The 17,564-nt window shown below is 45.7% G+C and overlaps 1 protein-coding gene and 1 long non-coding RNA gene across 6 annotated transcripts in view; both read right to left on the bottom strand.

Annotated features, from left to right (window-relative positions):
- Positions 1-11,616: 11,616 nt before the first annotated feature.
- Positions 11,617-12,996, bottom strand: LOC129409236 (uncharacterized). 3 transcript variants are annotated; one of them, XR_008632313.1, is made up of 3 exons: positions 12,926-12,996; positions 12,233-12,696; positions 11,617-12,160 (listed from the first exon to the last, which is right to left on the bottom strand). It is a non-coding gene; the product is annotated as an uncharacterized LOC129409236 (long non-coding RNA). The 3 variants fall into 3 exon arrangements; XR_008632312.1 differs by having other exon boundaries at positions 12,233-12,712; positions 12,926-12,983; XR_008632311.1 differs by lacking the exon at positions 12,926-12,996 and having other exon boundaries at positions 12,233-12,745.
- Positions 12,997-13,261: 265 nt separating this feature from the next.
- acaa1 (acetyl-CoA acyltransferase 1) overlaps positions 13,262-17,564 on the bottom strand; it is a 10,199-nt gene continuing 5,896 nt past the window's right edge. For 2 of the 3 annotated variants that reach the window (XM_055154757.1, XM_055154762.1), the window contains exons 9-11: positions 17,337-17,516; positions 15,310-15,455; positions 13,262-13,514 (exon numbers count right to left, since the gene is read on the bottom strand). In XM_055154757.1, the coding sequence (XP_055010732.1) occupies positions 13,338-13,514; positions 15,310-15,455; positions 17,337-17,516 (503 nt within the window). In that variant the 3' untranslated portion in view covers positions 13,262-13,337. Of the gene's footprint in view, positions 13,515-15,309; positions 15,456-17,070; positions 17,123-17,305; positions 17,517-17,564 lie in introns of all 3 variants that reach the window. The other variant, XM_055154763.1, reaches the window with a different exon arrangement.

Genomic DNA, 17,564 nt, shown 5'->3' with positions numbered 1-17,564 from the left:
TCATTAACTCTTACACTGTGCACCTCAGATATTGTGATAAAAAAGCTTTGTACACACACACACACACACACACACACACACACACACACACACACACACACACACACACACACACACACACACACACACACACACACACACACACACACACACACACACACACACACACACACACACACACACACACACACACACACACACACACACACACACACACACACACACACACACACACACACACACACACACACACACACACACACACACACACACACACACACACACACACACACACACACACACACACACACACACACACACACACACACACACACACACACATACACACACACATACACCACACACACACACACACACACACACACACACACACACACACACACACACACACACACACACACACACACACACACACACACACACACACACACACACACACACACACACACACACACACACACACACACACACACACACACACACACACACACACACACACACACACACACACACACACACACACACACACACACACACACACACATCACACACACACACACACACACACACACACACACACACACACACACACACACACACACACACACACACACACACACACACACACACACACACACACACACACACACACACACACACACACACACAACACACACACACACACACACACACACACACACACACACACACACACACACACACACACACACACACACACACACACACACACACACACACACACACATGACACACACACACACACACACACACACACACACACACACACACACACACACACACACACACACACACACACACACATACACACACACACACACACACACACACACATTTAACTCATTATTTATTTATCATCTTACTTGCCAGCTGCTTTGCACACAATTACAAAAAAGACAACATGTCCTTAGTGTGCACAGATTTTGGAATAATTATTATTATCGGTGTTTTATCTTCCAAATCACCTCAAGAAAAGCACTGCAGTATTTCACAACAAGTGTGCTTTTCAGTCTACACATCTGCTAACTGATTCTGATGGAGGATATTCAGTTGCTGTGAGTAATACAGAGTTTAGGCGACATAGAGCAGCGACATGTTAAAAGACATTAGGTTGTTTATGACAGTCACACATTTGCAATGCATTTCAAGTTATCCATTATTTAAATTTCAAAGAAGTTATGTACTGCCAGATAGTGTTGTAGCTAAGACCACACTAATCGAGACCAACACTTGTCCAAGACATCAGGGTCCTGAGACCAGGACAAGACCAAGACCTCATAGAGTCAAGATCAAGACAAAACCGAGACAAAGACAAGACTGAGAAGCAAGACATCTTTGTAGTTTGTGACATACATTTGTATTTTACAGCTATATATATATATATATATATATATATATATATATATATATATATATATATATATATATACATATATATATATATATATATATATAATATATATATAAAAGTGTTTCTCACCTTCCACGGTGGTTGGTCTCTCACCCTCATTCAGCTCAGGTCGTCTACCAGAGGCCTGGGAGCTTGACAGTTCTTCAGTATCTTTGCTGTTCCCAGTGCTGCACTTTTCTGGACTGAGATGTTCCGTTGTTTTTCCCGGTATCTGTTGTGTCTCTTCCAGTTTGGGGGTTACAGCCCCGAGTGTCCGATCACCACAGGCACCACTGATGCCTTTACTTTCCAGACTCTCTCCAGCTCTTCCTTGAGCCCCTGGTGTTTCTCTAGCTTCTCGTGTTCCTTTTTCCTGATATTTCCATCGCTTGGTGTTGTGATGTTCCACCACCACGGCTCTGCTCTGTTTCTTATCCACCACCACTATGTCTGGTTGGTTCGCCATCACCATTCTGTCAGTCTGTATCTGAAGTCCCACAGGATCTTGGCTCGGTCATTCTCCACAACCTTTGGAGGTGTTTCCCACCTTGATCCTGGGGTTTCCAGCCCGAACTCTGCACAGATGTTTCTGTACACTCTGCCCGCCACTTGGTTCTGTGGCTCCATGTTTGTTTCCCTGCAGCATCTGACACCTGCAGTTATGTGCTGGACTGTCTCAGGAGCCTCTTTGCACAGTCGACACCGTGGGTCTTGTCTGGTGTATATATATATATATATATACATATATATATATATATATATATATATATATATATATATATATATATATATATATATATATATATATATATATATATATATATATATATATATATATATATATATATGTATACACATAAAATGTTAATTTAAGATTATAATAAGCCAAGCAAACTGTACTGCACTTTTTTTGGACCCTCACCCACAGTTTGAGAACCACCCCTTCATTAAGAGAACTTCCACTGGCACTTTACACAAAACCGGAGGTAGGATTTTTAAACCTGTTTTTTCAACTGGAAATGACATTATCTTACTAGTCTTGCTGTGGTATTTACCAGCCTCTGCACATTTATCAAAAGCACGTCGTAACAAATACAGATGCATTCGAGCACTTTCATTGGCAAACTTCTGCTCTGCTCTGTGCGACACTAGCAAAATTTAGATTAGTTTTTGCGCCGCATTTCGTCTTGCGCTTCTAATCAGCGCATTGAGAAGAAAGCATGTGAGCGCTTTACACTGGGGGGAGAAAGAGCGCGAAAAGGCGAGGAGCGTACCGCTGACGTGGGGCGGATGGACAGGTGGTAGGGTTTAAATAAGATTTAAGTTTAGGCTATAGGTCGCTACCTTACAGTATTTTAATTCGGTCAAAAAATAAAAAAAATAAGAAAATAATCACAAAATTTGTGCTAAAATAGTCGAAATATGTATTTTTTTATTTAATAAAAAAGATGATTATTTTTATGTTTCTGCGCATGTTCAGCAGACAAATAATCCGTCTGATTTATAGTCTGAGGCAACGCCATCCCAGACGGACCGTGTCGATACGCTCGTGTCCTCCATCCGATTTACAACTGAAATATTCTAACAGAGGTGGGTTTTATCTGTCAGACATTTTTTATTTTACGTGATAGACCCAGGAATGACTAACTTATTAACTTTTAAATACTTCGTTTTTGGCGTTATAGCGGCTTTAATCAGCTGCGCTCATAAACACACACGCGACTCGCGATATACGCGATTATTTTCTCAGACTCTATCTCATAGGTTTTCCTCCGAAAACAGTCTTTTGAGACCTTTCTGTGTAATATAATATAGTTTAGTCCTGGTTAAATCCTGTTTTAGTCCTGGTTTTATACCTTCTTTAGACCTGGTTTAGTCCTGGTTTAGTCCCCTCAAGGGGCCCTGTGAGGGGGGCCCTGCGAAGGGACCCCCCTGCGAAGGGGCCCCCCTGTGAGGGGCCCCCTGGGGCCTGAATGAGGGGGGCCCTGAGGGGGTGAGGGGGCCCTGTGAGGGGGCACCACATTGGTTTAGAAAAAGACAAGCGCGCTCCCTCACACCAGTGCAAGTGTATTGCCGCGCGGCCGTAATTACATATGATCGCACTCGGTCGAGTGTCAGACCTCGAGTCTGAGACAAGACCGAGTACAAGCACCTTCATGACCTATATTCATGTGCTCGTGCCTGATACAGTGCACCGATACCCGGGGCCGGCTCTAGCCCATTAGCCGCCCTATGCGAGTTTGATGTTGGCGCCCCCTCCCCCGGCCGCCCATTCAGTACCGTTGTTCCCCTTTACGCTCATTATGCTGTTAACACACAAAAGGGGAAAAGAACAAACTAAAAAAAACAGTATCATCATCGAGCCTCGAACCCCGACCGCCCTCACTAAAGTCCAGCGGACTAAGTCAGGGAGCTAACATAAATCTGTGCTCTAAAATCGCATCTTTAAATGTAGCACATGCAGTGGCAGACGCGCGTTTTGAAAAGAGCGTGTGGAAGCCGTGAGGGGGTCTAGGGCAGGGGGGGTGTAAAATGCATCTTTGCAAATATTGCTCCCGGTGTTTTCGCCAGTGGACCAGAGATTCACTATATAAAACATACGGATTATTTGTAACACCGCGGATGCGCCTCAAACTGAGAACAGGAAACGCCTCTATAAACTTGGCCGCAATGCTTTATGGGAAAGTATTCTTTCAGACTATAGCTAGTCACGGGAGTCATTTTCGGTTGGTGTATTTGGACCATGAGTGAGGCAGACATAAGTCATAAGACATAAATTTGCACTGTTCCGAGTTTTGGCGTTGCTTAAGTGAAGTTGAAAAGCTTAGACTTCATGATTCAATCTGTTCACGCATGAAGAGTTGAAATGTATAATGGAGCGTCTTGTATCTGGGTGGGTTGGGTTACGTCTGTTAAAATGTGGTTGGGACTACGCTCCTGCAGTGGAGTGTTGCAGTCGCGCATTTTGGTCAGTGGAAATTCCAATTTAGGTAGGTAGACTTAAGAAAATATGGTGACGACCACCACTAGATGGCGCCCTAGACACATGTGGCGCTCTAGACGAGCGCCTTAGCTGCCTATATGAGGCGGCGGGTCTGCCGATACCCTTACCAATCTTACAAATGTGCAAGCGAAAAAAATGTATATATTTAATAAACCAGGAAACAGTACAAACAAATAAATGTTAATAAATTGAAAACATTTAGATATGAATAAAAACAACAAATTGATTATCAACTATAATGATGTGCATTTGTTTAGGAAATGGCACAAAGAAGAAAACGGCAAGTAGCATCTCGCAAAAACCTATGGGAGGAGGCAGGTGGCACTGAATATGTGGTGAGGGAGTTTTCAAAACACAATATTCAAGAGATGTCCTACAGTGCTGGAATTTGGAAAGAGCTGTGTGTGACTCTATTTGGAGCGGAAAACTCAGCAAAAACACACTGGCTATGGGTCATATGGAATAACAATAGGAGACTCAGGCTCAGAGACCGAATTGAAAATTACAGGCAGATGGAGGGAAGAACCAGTGATGTGGAAGTGATGACGACAGGTTCATGTCATGAGGAGGGGGACAACAGTGATGTTGAGGAAGTGAGGATCACAGCTTCATGTTACAAGGAAAGAAAAAGCAGTGATGTTGAGGAAGTATTGACAACAGGTTCATGTAACGAGGAAGGGATAAGCAGTGAAGTTGAAGAAGTGATGCCAACAGGTTCATGTCATGAGGAAGAAAAAAGCAGCAGTGTTGAGTCAGCACTGGACAAAACTGATCAGCCTGACCACACCAAACACCAAAGAGACATCGGTTTTGTACCAAGGAGGGTTCGATTTCATTTGAATTCAAAGGAATGGCAGACAATTAAACCTAAGAGTGGGTCTCGAAGACTAAAACAGTCATGGACACATGTCCTATATAGTAAGTTCAGTATTCACAATCCTTGCCTTCAAGTACCAGCACATTACATTGTCCTCAAGTTGAAAGAGGAACTCTCCTTATCTTTCCATCAAAGCAATTTGTTCATTTCCAAGTTGCAAAGCAACCTATACATTCTGATTAAACCAAAAGCCAACCACAAGCCAAACAAAGGTCTTTTTTACAGTTTTACGCCGGGGCAACATTTGCCACCTTAAAGAACACAGAAGAAAAAGACAGGCATCAAATTTAAGAAGAGGCAGACTAGCAAAATTAATTTCAGAAGAAAAGGGTGTTAGCAAAACTTTCTACCAACTCTTAAGTCAAACCCCTCAGACACAGCTGAAGGCTGGTAATTTCACAAAATGCTTAAACAGAGGCATCTTGAATGCAATTTCCAGTGAGGTCAGAAGAAGCCTGAATCTTCATGATAATGTGGCCTTGGAAATTCTTTTGACTCAGAACATTATTAGAGAATGTGACACCAATTATTTACATGTCCCTGGTTATATTCAGATTTTTCAGGTCGACCCATTTGGTGAACACATGTACACAGACACCAGCTTACACATATTAGTAGCACACCTAAGGAAGAGTGTGCCCCTGAGCCTCTACTTAGATGCCACAGGGAGCATAGTTTCCAAAATCCCAGACCAAAAAAGGCAGGTGTTATATTATGCTCTGGTGTTACCTGGTCACGGTCCTGGTGTCCCCCATTACCTGTAGCTGAATTCCTCACAAACACACACAGCGTCCCGTCCATCTCATATTGGCTACAATGGTTTTTGCACATCCTTTCCAGATTCACAATCCGAAGAGTGAGGAAAGTGGAGACGGACTACAGTTGGGCACTAATTCAGGCTGTCCTCTTGGCCTTCAACAAAGAAAATGTGCAGACATACCTGAAGAAATGCTTTGCAATATGCCAGGGCAAGAGGCAGAAAAGTATAGCAAAAACCACAATTGTCCACCTCTGCTCAGCGCATATCATTAAAGCTGTTTCACAATTAATTGGCAAGCATGTGGTGGACAAGGGCCACAAAGAATTCCTGGTGTTCATCTTTGCCAGACTGAAAAACAGTAAATCTTTGATCGAAGGTGTAGACATCTTCAGGTCCCTATGCAGTGTTCTACTCACTCCGAAAAATACAGCAGTTGTGAAGGAAAACGTTCAAGCACTTCAGAAACTAATTCAGTGCTCAAAGGAGGACATACTTCATGTGGAAATGCCAGAGATCAAGATGTCTGAAGATCTTGAAGACACAAAGTCCATGGTCAGCTGTTTTTAGGGAGGTATCTGAAAATGTTGATACATCCATGGATTCAACAGAGGACTGCGCAGAAGAAAATATTTTCCACAATCCAGGCATTATCAAGGCTTTGCTGGAGACATACAGGCCCATATTTCCACTGTGGAGTGGTCTCATGTTAGGAGACCTACGGCGCCATGCCTTAGATGTGGACAGTAGTAAAGAAAATATTGACAGAGGGCCTGGCAGAGATACAAACTGCCATGTCGAGGCATGGTTTGGTATCGTTAAACACCACATCTTACTGAAGAAAAAAAGAATGCGTCCAGCAGCATTTATCAGAAGAGTGTATGCGTCTCTTAAAGGAAGATATGTAGAGCACCAACTCCACCATGATCTCCCTGACCACCCAACTGTCAGGCCAAGATTGTCCAAAGACATTACTCATTCTGAGGAGACCTGGGCAAAAAAAGAAGATGATTCAAAGGTCACAAAGTCAAAATCAAAATATTACAGTATACCCCAAAAAATGATTTTACCAAAACAAAAAAAACCCAGAGAAACTCGGCAACGCCGTAGCAGAGCTGCCCAAAAACAAGCGAAAGGTGAAGTCCTTCAGGTGTCTGTCAGTGCAGCTGATGTGCAAGAAGACACAGGAGCCACACATGGGCAAGAATCTAAGGTATGTTTTAACTCTTATGGGGATTTATCTTCCTCACCATATTCTCATTTCCTTCTCATTGCTATTGTGTTCACATGTACCTTACAAATGTAACCTTAAGCACACACACTCAAACACACTTACAGACTAGCCCCCATCTCCAGTTAAGTAACAAATGGACACATTTGTTTTCTTGTATATTTATGTCCTTGTGTGTACCTAAAAATTACCTCTGACCTCAACACAGATTCTTTGGAAAAAACGTGAATGTGAAGTTGTCATTGCAGTGACACAGTACAGCAATGACACAGGGATTTCATGACACTGAGGCCACACAATCTTCTGACTGGTGATGTAAGTGAACATGTATTTTTGTTAACTGTAATATAGTGTTAATAATGATACAAAATATATACACTACAATAAAGTGAGTGGTTTCTTGATGTCGTAGACAATTGAATTCTACATCCAAAGCACAGCTTTGTGCCGGCTCTACCAAATGCACCATTTCATAATAGGTGTAATACTCTTTGGTGACACCAACCAAGTTGCAAGACAAAGTCTGAAAAATGTAAGTAATGAAGGTCTGATTCCATCTGTGACCTGCTAAAAAACAGGTACATGGACCAAATAAGATTTGTAACTGTGTTTAATTAAATCATTGCCTATAGGTGAACTTTGATGATTATGAGGGGCTCATTGGTTTTGTCAATGTTTACCAGAACCACTGGAAGTTTGTTGTAAGTAAACCAAACAAATGTCCTTCATGTTTGTGGACAGTCTTCATGGCTTGGCATACTATTCTAAATAAAACATTCTGCTTACATGTCTAGTACCTGAATGCCCTAACATCACAAATATTTGTTGTGGATCCTGCTAATCCTGAGGCTGACCTCGATGACTCAAGAGAAGCTGCCAAACGCTTCCGGTAACAATTGTGTTCAGTTCATTTCAATTCAATTCAATTCAAATCAGCATAATTTGTGTTGATCGTTAGTGTTGATAACAAGGCATTTGTCCCAAGGCACTTTCCAAGACAAGAAGCATACACATAGAGCACACAAATAACAGGAAACATACAGAAAACATACGTATAAGCTCCAAGGAGCATGGGGGAAAGTAGAAATAGAAGAGAGTGCCTGTAGGTGGGTATGTGAGGGGGTCAGTCAGTACTAGTATGTAGTAGCATGTAGTCTCCAAAGAACATATATCAACTTGATAGTAGTAGCTGGGGTAGTTGAGAAGAGAGGAAAGACAGGGAAAAGAGGACATTGTACGACACATGAAAAGGTCTGTGGCAGCAATAAGCTAAGGGCATATATAAGACATGGTCTGACATGTTTATCATGTACAATATATACATTTTAGATGATGAACAGGGATAAAAACTGATGTTAAGTCATCTTATTAAGTGGTATATCAGACATCATGTCAATAACTTTTAATACTTTAATACTTTTAATACTTTGTGTCCTTATGTTAAGCCAAGTGTGGAAAGCTGCCACCATCCCTCCCCCTGCTCAGCAGGATGGCACGAGTTGCGGGGTATTTGTGATGGAGGTGAGGCATTTTCTAATACTGTTTTCTATACTATTTGGCTTAAATACATTAAGTGCAAAAGCCCATTAACTTTATGTTGTTAGCTGTTAACTGCTTTTCTGACACAGTAACTAACCTTTCCACAGGCTACAGATTTCAATAGATTTATTTTATTTTATTTTTTAAAGATGGCTCGTCAAACTCTCACGTGCCACCCACAAATCCCAGAGGAGTTCAAGATCAATCCTTCTCGAAGAGCCATTGCACAACTCAGGGAGCAGATGGCAGAGGAGATGCTTGAGCAATCAGGTAATGTGAAGATTTAACTTATATATATTATATATATTTAACTTAACTTAAAAACACTTCCATGGAAGAAGAGGTACATATTATGTTGCTTTCATTTTGTTTGTTTTTAGTTTCCAAGGAGGACTTCTGTTCCTTTTGTGGACAGAGGACATTACTGCAGCCTCAGTCAGAAGAAATTCTTTGGGTAAGTACTACACAGAATACTTTCATATCAAGTTATGTTAACAGCATTTCTGTGAAAATCTCATGTGATTCATGTACAGATCCAGTGTGAAAGGTGTGAGAGATGGTTTCACACAGCCTGTTTGTCCATGGACACAAAGGACATTTCTCGCATCCCTGTATGGATGTGTGAACTCTGCAGATAAAGAAAAGGACAAATCTGCTGTTGCTGGCCTTGCTGCTGCAGGAGGGAAGCACTGATGCCTGGGAGGACAACAGGAGACTGCATGGCTTTTCTTTAGGATCTGTCACCTACCTGTGTCTAGACCTGCCATGATGATAACAATATTGATTTATCATTCTGTATATAAAAGCTATAATAATATATTTTGGATTTCAGTATTTATCGTGAGGAATTTTTCTTTTGGATAGTGAGTAGAGTTCTTTTTTCCATTTAACTGAGTTGTGTTCTTTGTGTTATTTATCTATTTATCTTTATTTATTGGGCTTTTTATGAATCAATTTTCTGTTATTTTTTGTTCCCTGTTCTGTTTGTCTGGGTGAAATTTAAAAGTATTAAAGTTATGGAAATGATGAATGTTTTGTTGATTTTCTTTGCATTTGTTGTTATCACATATTTCTTCCTTGTTATGTAACATGAGTGAAAGACTCTATATCAGGTACTGCTTTATCAGGTATAATACCAATGCAACACCAAAAGAACGTACTCTGACTGCTATAAAGGTGTGGTTGTTACGGTCTACAGGTTGATAATTGCCATAGCACCAAAATCCCATAACAATTGTTGAATTGTAGAATCTGACAAGAAAGTACAGAGAAACAATACATGCAATGGTGACAAATCTGGGAATATTTGTGACTGGTGGTACAGGTCACATTGGTTGCAGCAGACGACACTGAAAGATGTTATGTGACTTTGGTGTAAAATGTGACCTGTAAAATAGACGGGCAACTACTACACCCATCAGAAGTGAAAACTAGTCATGTTGTTGATTTTAAGATAATTTTTGAAGGAAATTTTTGTCATCATGATTTCAGGGCAACTTGTGACCTGTAGTAAATAAACACATTTATTTGGGATCTACTACGCCCCACAGATTTGGAAAAAGTGTTTAGGTTAATTTTTGGTGAATTTTTTTAGTGTAATTATTGTGTCCCGCTTCACAGTAATGTGACCTCGGGTTCAATTGTGACCTGTAGTAAATAAACACATTTATTTGGGATCTACTACGCCCCACAGATTTAGAACAAGTGTTTTTGTTGATTTTTGGTGAATTTTTTGTTCAAGTAGTTATTGTGTACACCGGCTCCACTAATGTCAAAGTGACTCCCTCCAACAATGTGGTGACGATTTGTTGACGATTTGTTGACGGTCCCTAACATAAACCGTAACCACAGAACGAAGGTTGGAGCAGCTTGAGTAGATTTTTTGCCTATAATCGATAGGTACTATTTATGCTGTGGTTTTGTTATGTAAGACATTATCAGGTTGCACTTTGTTTAACCTAGTTCAAGTTATTTAGGCAAAATGCATGTTTGGGTCTTACTGTGGGAAAGTTAAACCCCGAATATCAAGCGAACGTCAAACGTTGAGCCAACTTCATTACTCTACAGAAGCAAAGGCTGGAGTGGCGCGTTTCGCACTAAGAGACATTTTTGATTGACAGGGCGAAGATTGTGGAGCAGTTGGCAGCGTAATACTACGTCTGTTTTATTTAAGATGCCTACAGTCAGTGGGAAAGACAGAACATTGTGAGCACTTGTCACCGCGGCCGTTTTTCGTGGCAGTTCAAAGGTTGGACTCATCTGCTCCTTTCACGGAAATGAAAAAAATGCGTAATGAACAGACAACCCGCCGCTTTGTTTATCAACCAAACAAATAGTTATTATTACTGTGGGACTAGATTTGTGTGGCTTTATTTTCACTTGCCGCTCGGGCAACTGGCAGAGGAGAGAACTTGAGTACTAGAGTACTAGAGTACTTGAGTACTCGAGTACTTGAGTACTAGAGTACTTGCCCGGACAAAAGTTTTAGTTGCCCCGGACCAGCGGACGACCGTTAACGTCGAGCCCACCTGACTCCTGCTTGTTTCCATGGAGATGTTCTTTTGGTTTGAATGTCCCACGGCTCCAGGAGAAAGTTTCAAACTGTGGCTTTAACTTTGTTTCCATGGAGTCAGGTGACGTGTGCCTCCTGCAGAAAGTTCCACACTGAAGCTTTAAATCGTTCAAACTAAGGTGATGTTCTGCTTCTGATAAAACAAACTCAGCCTCATGTGTCTGTGTCTCTGTGTCCAAGACAAACTTTTTTTCTTGATCAAACTTTAATTTTATCAACAGAAACTTGAGGCGATTTACAGAAAATCTGAATATTTACAGTTTTTAAACAGTGACTCGACTCCGAGCTTTAAGGCACAAACAGAAACATCAGCCACAAAAACCCCACGACCAGAGACCCGAGTCCAGGTCAAGACTCGAGTCAAGTCCCGAGTCCAGGTCAAGACTCGAGTCAAGTCCCGAGTCCGGGTCAAGACTCGAGAGTCAAATCCCAAGTCCAGGTCAAGACTTGAGAATCAAGTCCCGAGTCCAGGTCAAGACTCGAGAGTCAAGTCCCAGTCCAGTTCAAGAGTCAAGTCCCAGTCTGGTTCAAGACTCGAGTCAAGTCCAAGTCCGGGTCAAGAGTCTGTTTAGACCAGTGTTTCTCAAACTGTGGTCCGGATCCTTCAGGCAGGATCAGGATTTCTTCAGTTTGATTTTGTCTCATTTAGATTTGAGTCGTTTCTGTTTCAGCTGCAGTGGAAATGACATAGTTCACTTAAGTCCGGGTTTAGTCCTGGTTTGGTTTAGTCCTGGTTTAGACCTGGTTTAGTCCTGGTTTAGACCTGGTTTAGACCTGGTTTTGGTTTAGACCTGGTTTAGACCTGGTTTAGTCCTGGTTTAGACCTGGTTTGGTTTAGTCCTGGTTTAGTCCTGGTTTAGACCTGGTTTAGTCCTGGTTTAGACTTGGTTTGGTTTAGACCTGGTTTAGTCCTGGTTTAGACCTGGTTTGGTTTAGTCCTGGTTTAGACCTGGTTTAGACCTGGTTTAGTCCTGGTTTAGACCTGGTTTAGTCCTGGTTTAGTCCTGGTTTAGACCTGGTTTAGTCCTGGTTTAGTCCTGGTTTAGACCTGGTTTAGACCTGGTTTGGTTTAGTCCTGGTTTAGACCTGGTTTAGACCTGGTTTAGACCTGGTTTAGACCTGGTTTAGTCCTGGTTTAGTCCTGGTTTGGTTTAGACCTGGTTTGGTTTAGTCCTGGTTCAGTCCTGGTTTAGACCTGGTTTGGTTTAGTCCTGGTTTAGACCTGGTTTAGACCTGGTTTAGACCTGGTTTAGTCCTGGTTTAGTCCTGGTTTGGTTTAGTCCTGGTTTGGTTTAGTCCTGGTTTAGTCCTGGTTTAGTCCCTGGTTTGGTTTAGTCCTGGTTTAGTTCCTGGTTTAGTTCTGGTTTAGTCCTGGTTCTGGTTTAGTCCTGGTTTAGTCCTGGTTTAGTCCTGGTTTACCTGGTTTAGACCTGGTTTAGACCTGGTTTAGTTTAGTCCTGGTTTAGTCCTGGTTTAGTCCTGGTTTGGTTTAGACCTGGTTTGGTTTAGTCCTGGTTTAGTTCTGGTTTAGTTCTGGTTTAGTCCTGGTTTGGTTTAGTCCTGGTTAGTCCTGGTTTAGTCCTGGTTTAGTCCTGGTTTAGTTCCTGGTTTAGTCCTGGTTTAAGTCCTGGTTTAGTCCTGGTTTAGTTTCCTGGTTTAGTTTCCTGGTTTAGTCCTGGTTTGGTTTAGTCCTGGTTTAGTCCTGGTTTAGTCCTGGTTTAGTTCTGGTTTAGTCCTGGTTGTTCCTGGTTTAGTCCTGGTTTAGTCCTGGTTTAGTCCTGGTTTAGTTCTGGTTTAGTTTGATTAGATTGTTAAAAACTTTTATCGTCTGTTTTAAAGAATCGTTGAACAAAATCTATTTTATTCGTGAATCACAGTGATAATGAGAAGAGTCCCAGAGTCTGGACTCAGGTTGGTCCTGGATTATGGCCCCGGCTCTTGGTCCTGCTCCGGGTCCTGCTCCGGGTCCTGCTCCGGGTCCTGCTCCGGGTCCTGGTCTGGTCCTGGTTCAGGGTCCCGGATACTCGAAGACGGCGGCTGCTCCCATCCCCGTCCCGATGCACATGGACACGACCCCGAAGGCCCTGAGCACAAACACGTGGTAAAGAGGATTTGGGGGTCGCCGCTCCGCAGATCTGACCTGGAAATGAACCTCCTGCTCGTCTCGTCAGGTTTGTTCAGTCGCTGTGTTCAGTTTGTGTCGGGTTTTTGTGTTTTTGTGGAGAAATGTGGTGTGGGAACCTGAGGGACGGAGACTCGAGCTGTAGATGGTGTGAGCGCTGGCATCAGGGTGCGGTGAGGTTGGTGTTGGTGTTGGGGTGAGGTTGGCGTGGTGTTGGGGTGGTGTTGGCGTGGTGTTGGGGTGAGGTTGGGTGGTGTTGGCGTGGTGTTGGGGTGAGGTTGGCGTGGTGTTGGGGTGGGTTGGCGTGGTGTTGGGTGGGGTGAGGTTGCGTGGTGTGTGTGTGGGTGAGGTTGCGTGGTGTTGGTGTTGGGTGAGGTTGGCGTGGTGTTGGGTTGGGTGAGGTTGGCGTTGGTGTTGGTGTTGGGGTGAGGTTGGCGTTGGTGTTGGCGTGGTGTTGGGGTGAGGTTGGCGTGTGTTGGTGTTGGGGTGAGTTGGCGAGGTGTGGCGTGGTGTTGGCGTGGTGTTGGTGTTGGCGGGTGTTGGGTTGGCGTGGTGTTGGGGTGAGGTTTGGTGTGGTGTTGGTGTTGGGGTGAGGTTGGCGTGGTGTTGGGGTGAGGCTGGCGTGGGTTGGTGTGGTGGTGTGTTGGGGTGAGGTTGGCGTTTGGGGTGGTGGGTTGTTGGGTGAGGTTGGGTGGTGTTGGGGTTGGGGTGGTTGGCGTGGGTGTTGGGGTGAGGTTGGCGTGGGTTGGGGTGAGGTTGGCGTGGTGTTGGTGTTGGGGTGAGGTTGGCGTGGGTTGGTGTTGGGTGAGGTTTGGCGTGGTGTTGGGGTTGGGGTGAGGTTGGCGTGGTTGGTGTTGGGGTGAGGTTGGCGTGGGTTTGGTGTTGGGGTGAGGTTGGCGTGGTGGGTGTTGGGTTGGGGTGAGGTTGGCGTGGTGTTGGGTGTTGGGGTGAGGTTGGCGTGGTGTTGGTGTTGGGGTGAGGTTGGCGTTGGGGTTGGGGTGGTTGGTGTTGGGTGTTGGGTGGGTTGGGGTGAGGTTGGCGTGGTGTTGGTGTTGGGTTGAGGTTGGCGTGGGTGTTGGGTGAGGTTGGCGTTGGTGTTGGGGTTGGGTGAGGTTGGCGTGGTGTTGGGGTTGGGGTGAGGTTGGCGTGGGGTTGGGGTGAGGTTGGCGTGGTGTTGGTGTTGGGGTGAGGTTGGCGTGGGTTGGTGGTTGGGGTGAGGTTGGCGTGGTTGGGTTGGGGTGAGGTTGGCGTGTGTTGGGGTTGGGTGAGGTTGGCGTGGGGTTGGGGTTGGGGTGAGGTTGGTGGGTTGGGGTGAGTTGGGTGGGGTTGTGGGGTGGGTTGGCGTGGGTTGGGGTGAGGTTGGCGTGTGGGTGGTGTTGGGGTTGAGGTTGGCGTGGTGTGTTGGTGTTGTGGGTTGGTTGGGTGTTGGTGTTGGGGTGAGGTTGGCGTGGGTTGGGTTGGGGTGAGGTTGGCGTGGTGTTGGGGTTGGGGTGAGGTTGGCGTGGTGTTGGGGTTGGGGTGGGTGTTGGCGTGGGTTGGGTGAGGTTGGCGTGGTGTGGTGTTGGGGTGAGGTTGGCGTTGGGGTGGGTTGGTGTTGGGGTGAGGTTGGCGTGGGTTGGTGTTGGGGTGAGGTTGGGTGAGGTTGGGTTGGGTTTGGGGTGAGGTTGGCGTGGTGTTGGGGTGAGGTTGGCGTGGTGTTGGTGTGAGGTTGGGGTGAGGTTGGCGTGGGGTTGGCGTTGGCGCGGCGGGGACGTTACCGTTTGCGGCGGCGGCGCAGTTCGTGCAGGAGGGTGACGAGCTGGCGAACCCCGGTGCAGCCCAGCGGGTGACCCAGAGCGATGGCGCCGCCGTTTGGATTCACTTTGTCCTGAGGGACGCCCAGTTTCTCCACACAGAACACGACCTGAAACACACAGTGAGACCAGGACCAGGATCAGGACCAAGGACCAGGACCAAGACCAGGACCAAGACCAGGACCAAGACCAGGACCAGACCAAGACCAGGACCAGGACCAGACCAGACCAAGGACCAAGACCAAGGACCAGACCAAGACCAAGACCAGGACCAGGACCAGGACCAGGACCAAGACCAGGACCAAGACCAGGACCAAGACCAGGACCAAGACCAGGGACCAAGACCAAGACCAGACCAAGACCAGACCAGACCAGACCAAGACCAAGGACCAGGACCAAGACCAAGGACCAGGACCAGGACCAACACCAAGACCAGGACCAGGACCAAGACCAAGACCAAGACCAGGACCAGGACCAAGACCAAGACCAGGACCAAGACCAAGGACCAGGACCAAGGACCAAGACCAAGACCAAGACCAGGACCAAGACCACCAGGACCAAGACCAAGACCAAGACCAAGACCAAGGACCACCAGACCAAGACCAAGACCAGGACCAAGACCAAGACCAAGACCAAGACCAAGACCAAGACCAGGACCAGGACCAAGACCAAGACCAGGACCAGGACCAGGACCAAGACCAGACCAGGACCAGGACCAAGGACCAAGACCAAGACCAGACCAGGACCAGGACCAAGGACCAAGGACCAAGACCAGGACCAGGACCAGACCAGGACCAGGACCAGGACCAAGACCAGGACCAAGACCAGGACCCGGACCAGGACCCGGACCAGGACCGGACCAGGACCCGGACCAAGACCAGGACCCGGACCAGGATTATACGGGTCTAAATGGGACTAAACCAAGACTAGACCAGGACTAACCCAGGTCTGTAACACTGGTCTCTGCTCAGCTCCAGTTTCACCGCAGTCTGAACCCACCTCAGGTCCTTCAAGAACACTGACCTGACTCGCAAAGAACACTGACCTGACTCGCACATAACACTGACCTGACTCGCACATAACACTGACCTGACTCACACATAACACTGACCTGACTCACACATAATACTGACCTGACTCGCAAAGAACACTGACCTGACTCACACATAATACTGACCTGACTCGTAAAAAACACTGACCTGACTCGTAAATAACACTGACCTGACTCACAAAGAACACTGACCTGACTCACAAAGAACACTGACCTGACTCGTAAATAACACTGACCTGACTCACAAAGAACACTGACCTGACTCACAAAGAACACTGACCTGACTTGCAAAGAACATTGACCTGACTCGCAAAAAACACTGACTGACTGACTGACCTGACTAACACTGACCTGACTGACTGACTGACTCGCAAAGAACACTGACCTGACTCGCAAAGAACACTGACCTGACTCACACAGAACACTGACCTGACTCACACACTGACTGACACATAACACTGACCTGACTAACAAAGAACACTGACCTGACTCGCAAAGAACACTGACCTGACTCACACACGGACCTGACTAACAAAGAACACTGACCTGACTCACACAGAACACTGACCTGAACACATAACATTGACTGACTAACAAAGAACACTGACCTGACTCGCAAAGAACACTGACCTGACTCACACATAAGACGGACCTGACTCACACATAACACTGACCTGACTCGCAAAGGCTTCGTTGATCTCAAAAACATCGATGTCGTCGTCAAACCTGAAAACACAAACAAGAGTCACACAGGTCAGACAGGTGCAGACAGGAGCAGACAGGAGCAGACAGGTGCAGACAGGAGCAGACAGGAGCAGACAGGAGCCGACAGGTGCAGACAGGGCAGACAGGAGCAGACAGGAGCAGACAGGTGCAGACAGGAGCAGACAGGAGCAGACAGGTGCAGACAGGAGCAGACAGGTGCAGACAGGAGCCGTACCTGCCCTCTCCAGAGCGACAGGGATGGCCTGGGCAGGTCCGATGCCCATGAGGTGAGGAGGGACGCCCACGACGGCGCTGGAGCGAAGCACCGCGAGAACCGGCAAACCCAGAACCTCCACCGACGAACGACGACCCACGAGAACCACGGCCGCGCCATCGCTCACCTGAGAACTGTTACCTGTCACACACACGACACCCGTCACACACCTGAGAACTGTTACCTGTC

Source organism: Boleophthalmus pectinirostris, unplaced genomic scaffold (assembly GCF_026225935.1).
Source record: "Boleophthalmus pectinirostris isolate CB_2022bp ecotype Guang Dong unplaced genomic scaffold, ASM2622593v1 HiC_scaffold_10, whole genome shotgun sequence".
NCBI classification, from domain to species: Eukaryota; Metazoa; Chordata; class Actinopteri; order Gobiiformes; family Gobiidae; genus Boleophthalmus; species Boleophthalmus pectinirostris.
The sequence above is the reverse complement of the archived record's forward strand: the minus strand, read 5'-3'. Positions and strand labels throughout refer to the sequence as shown.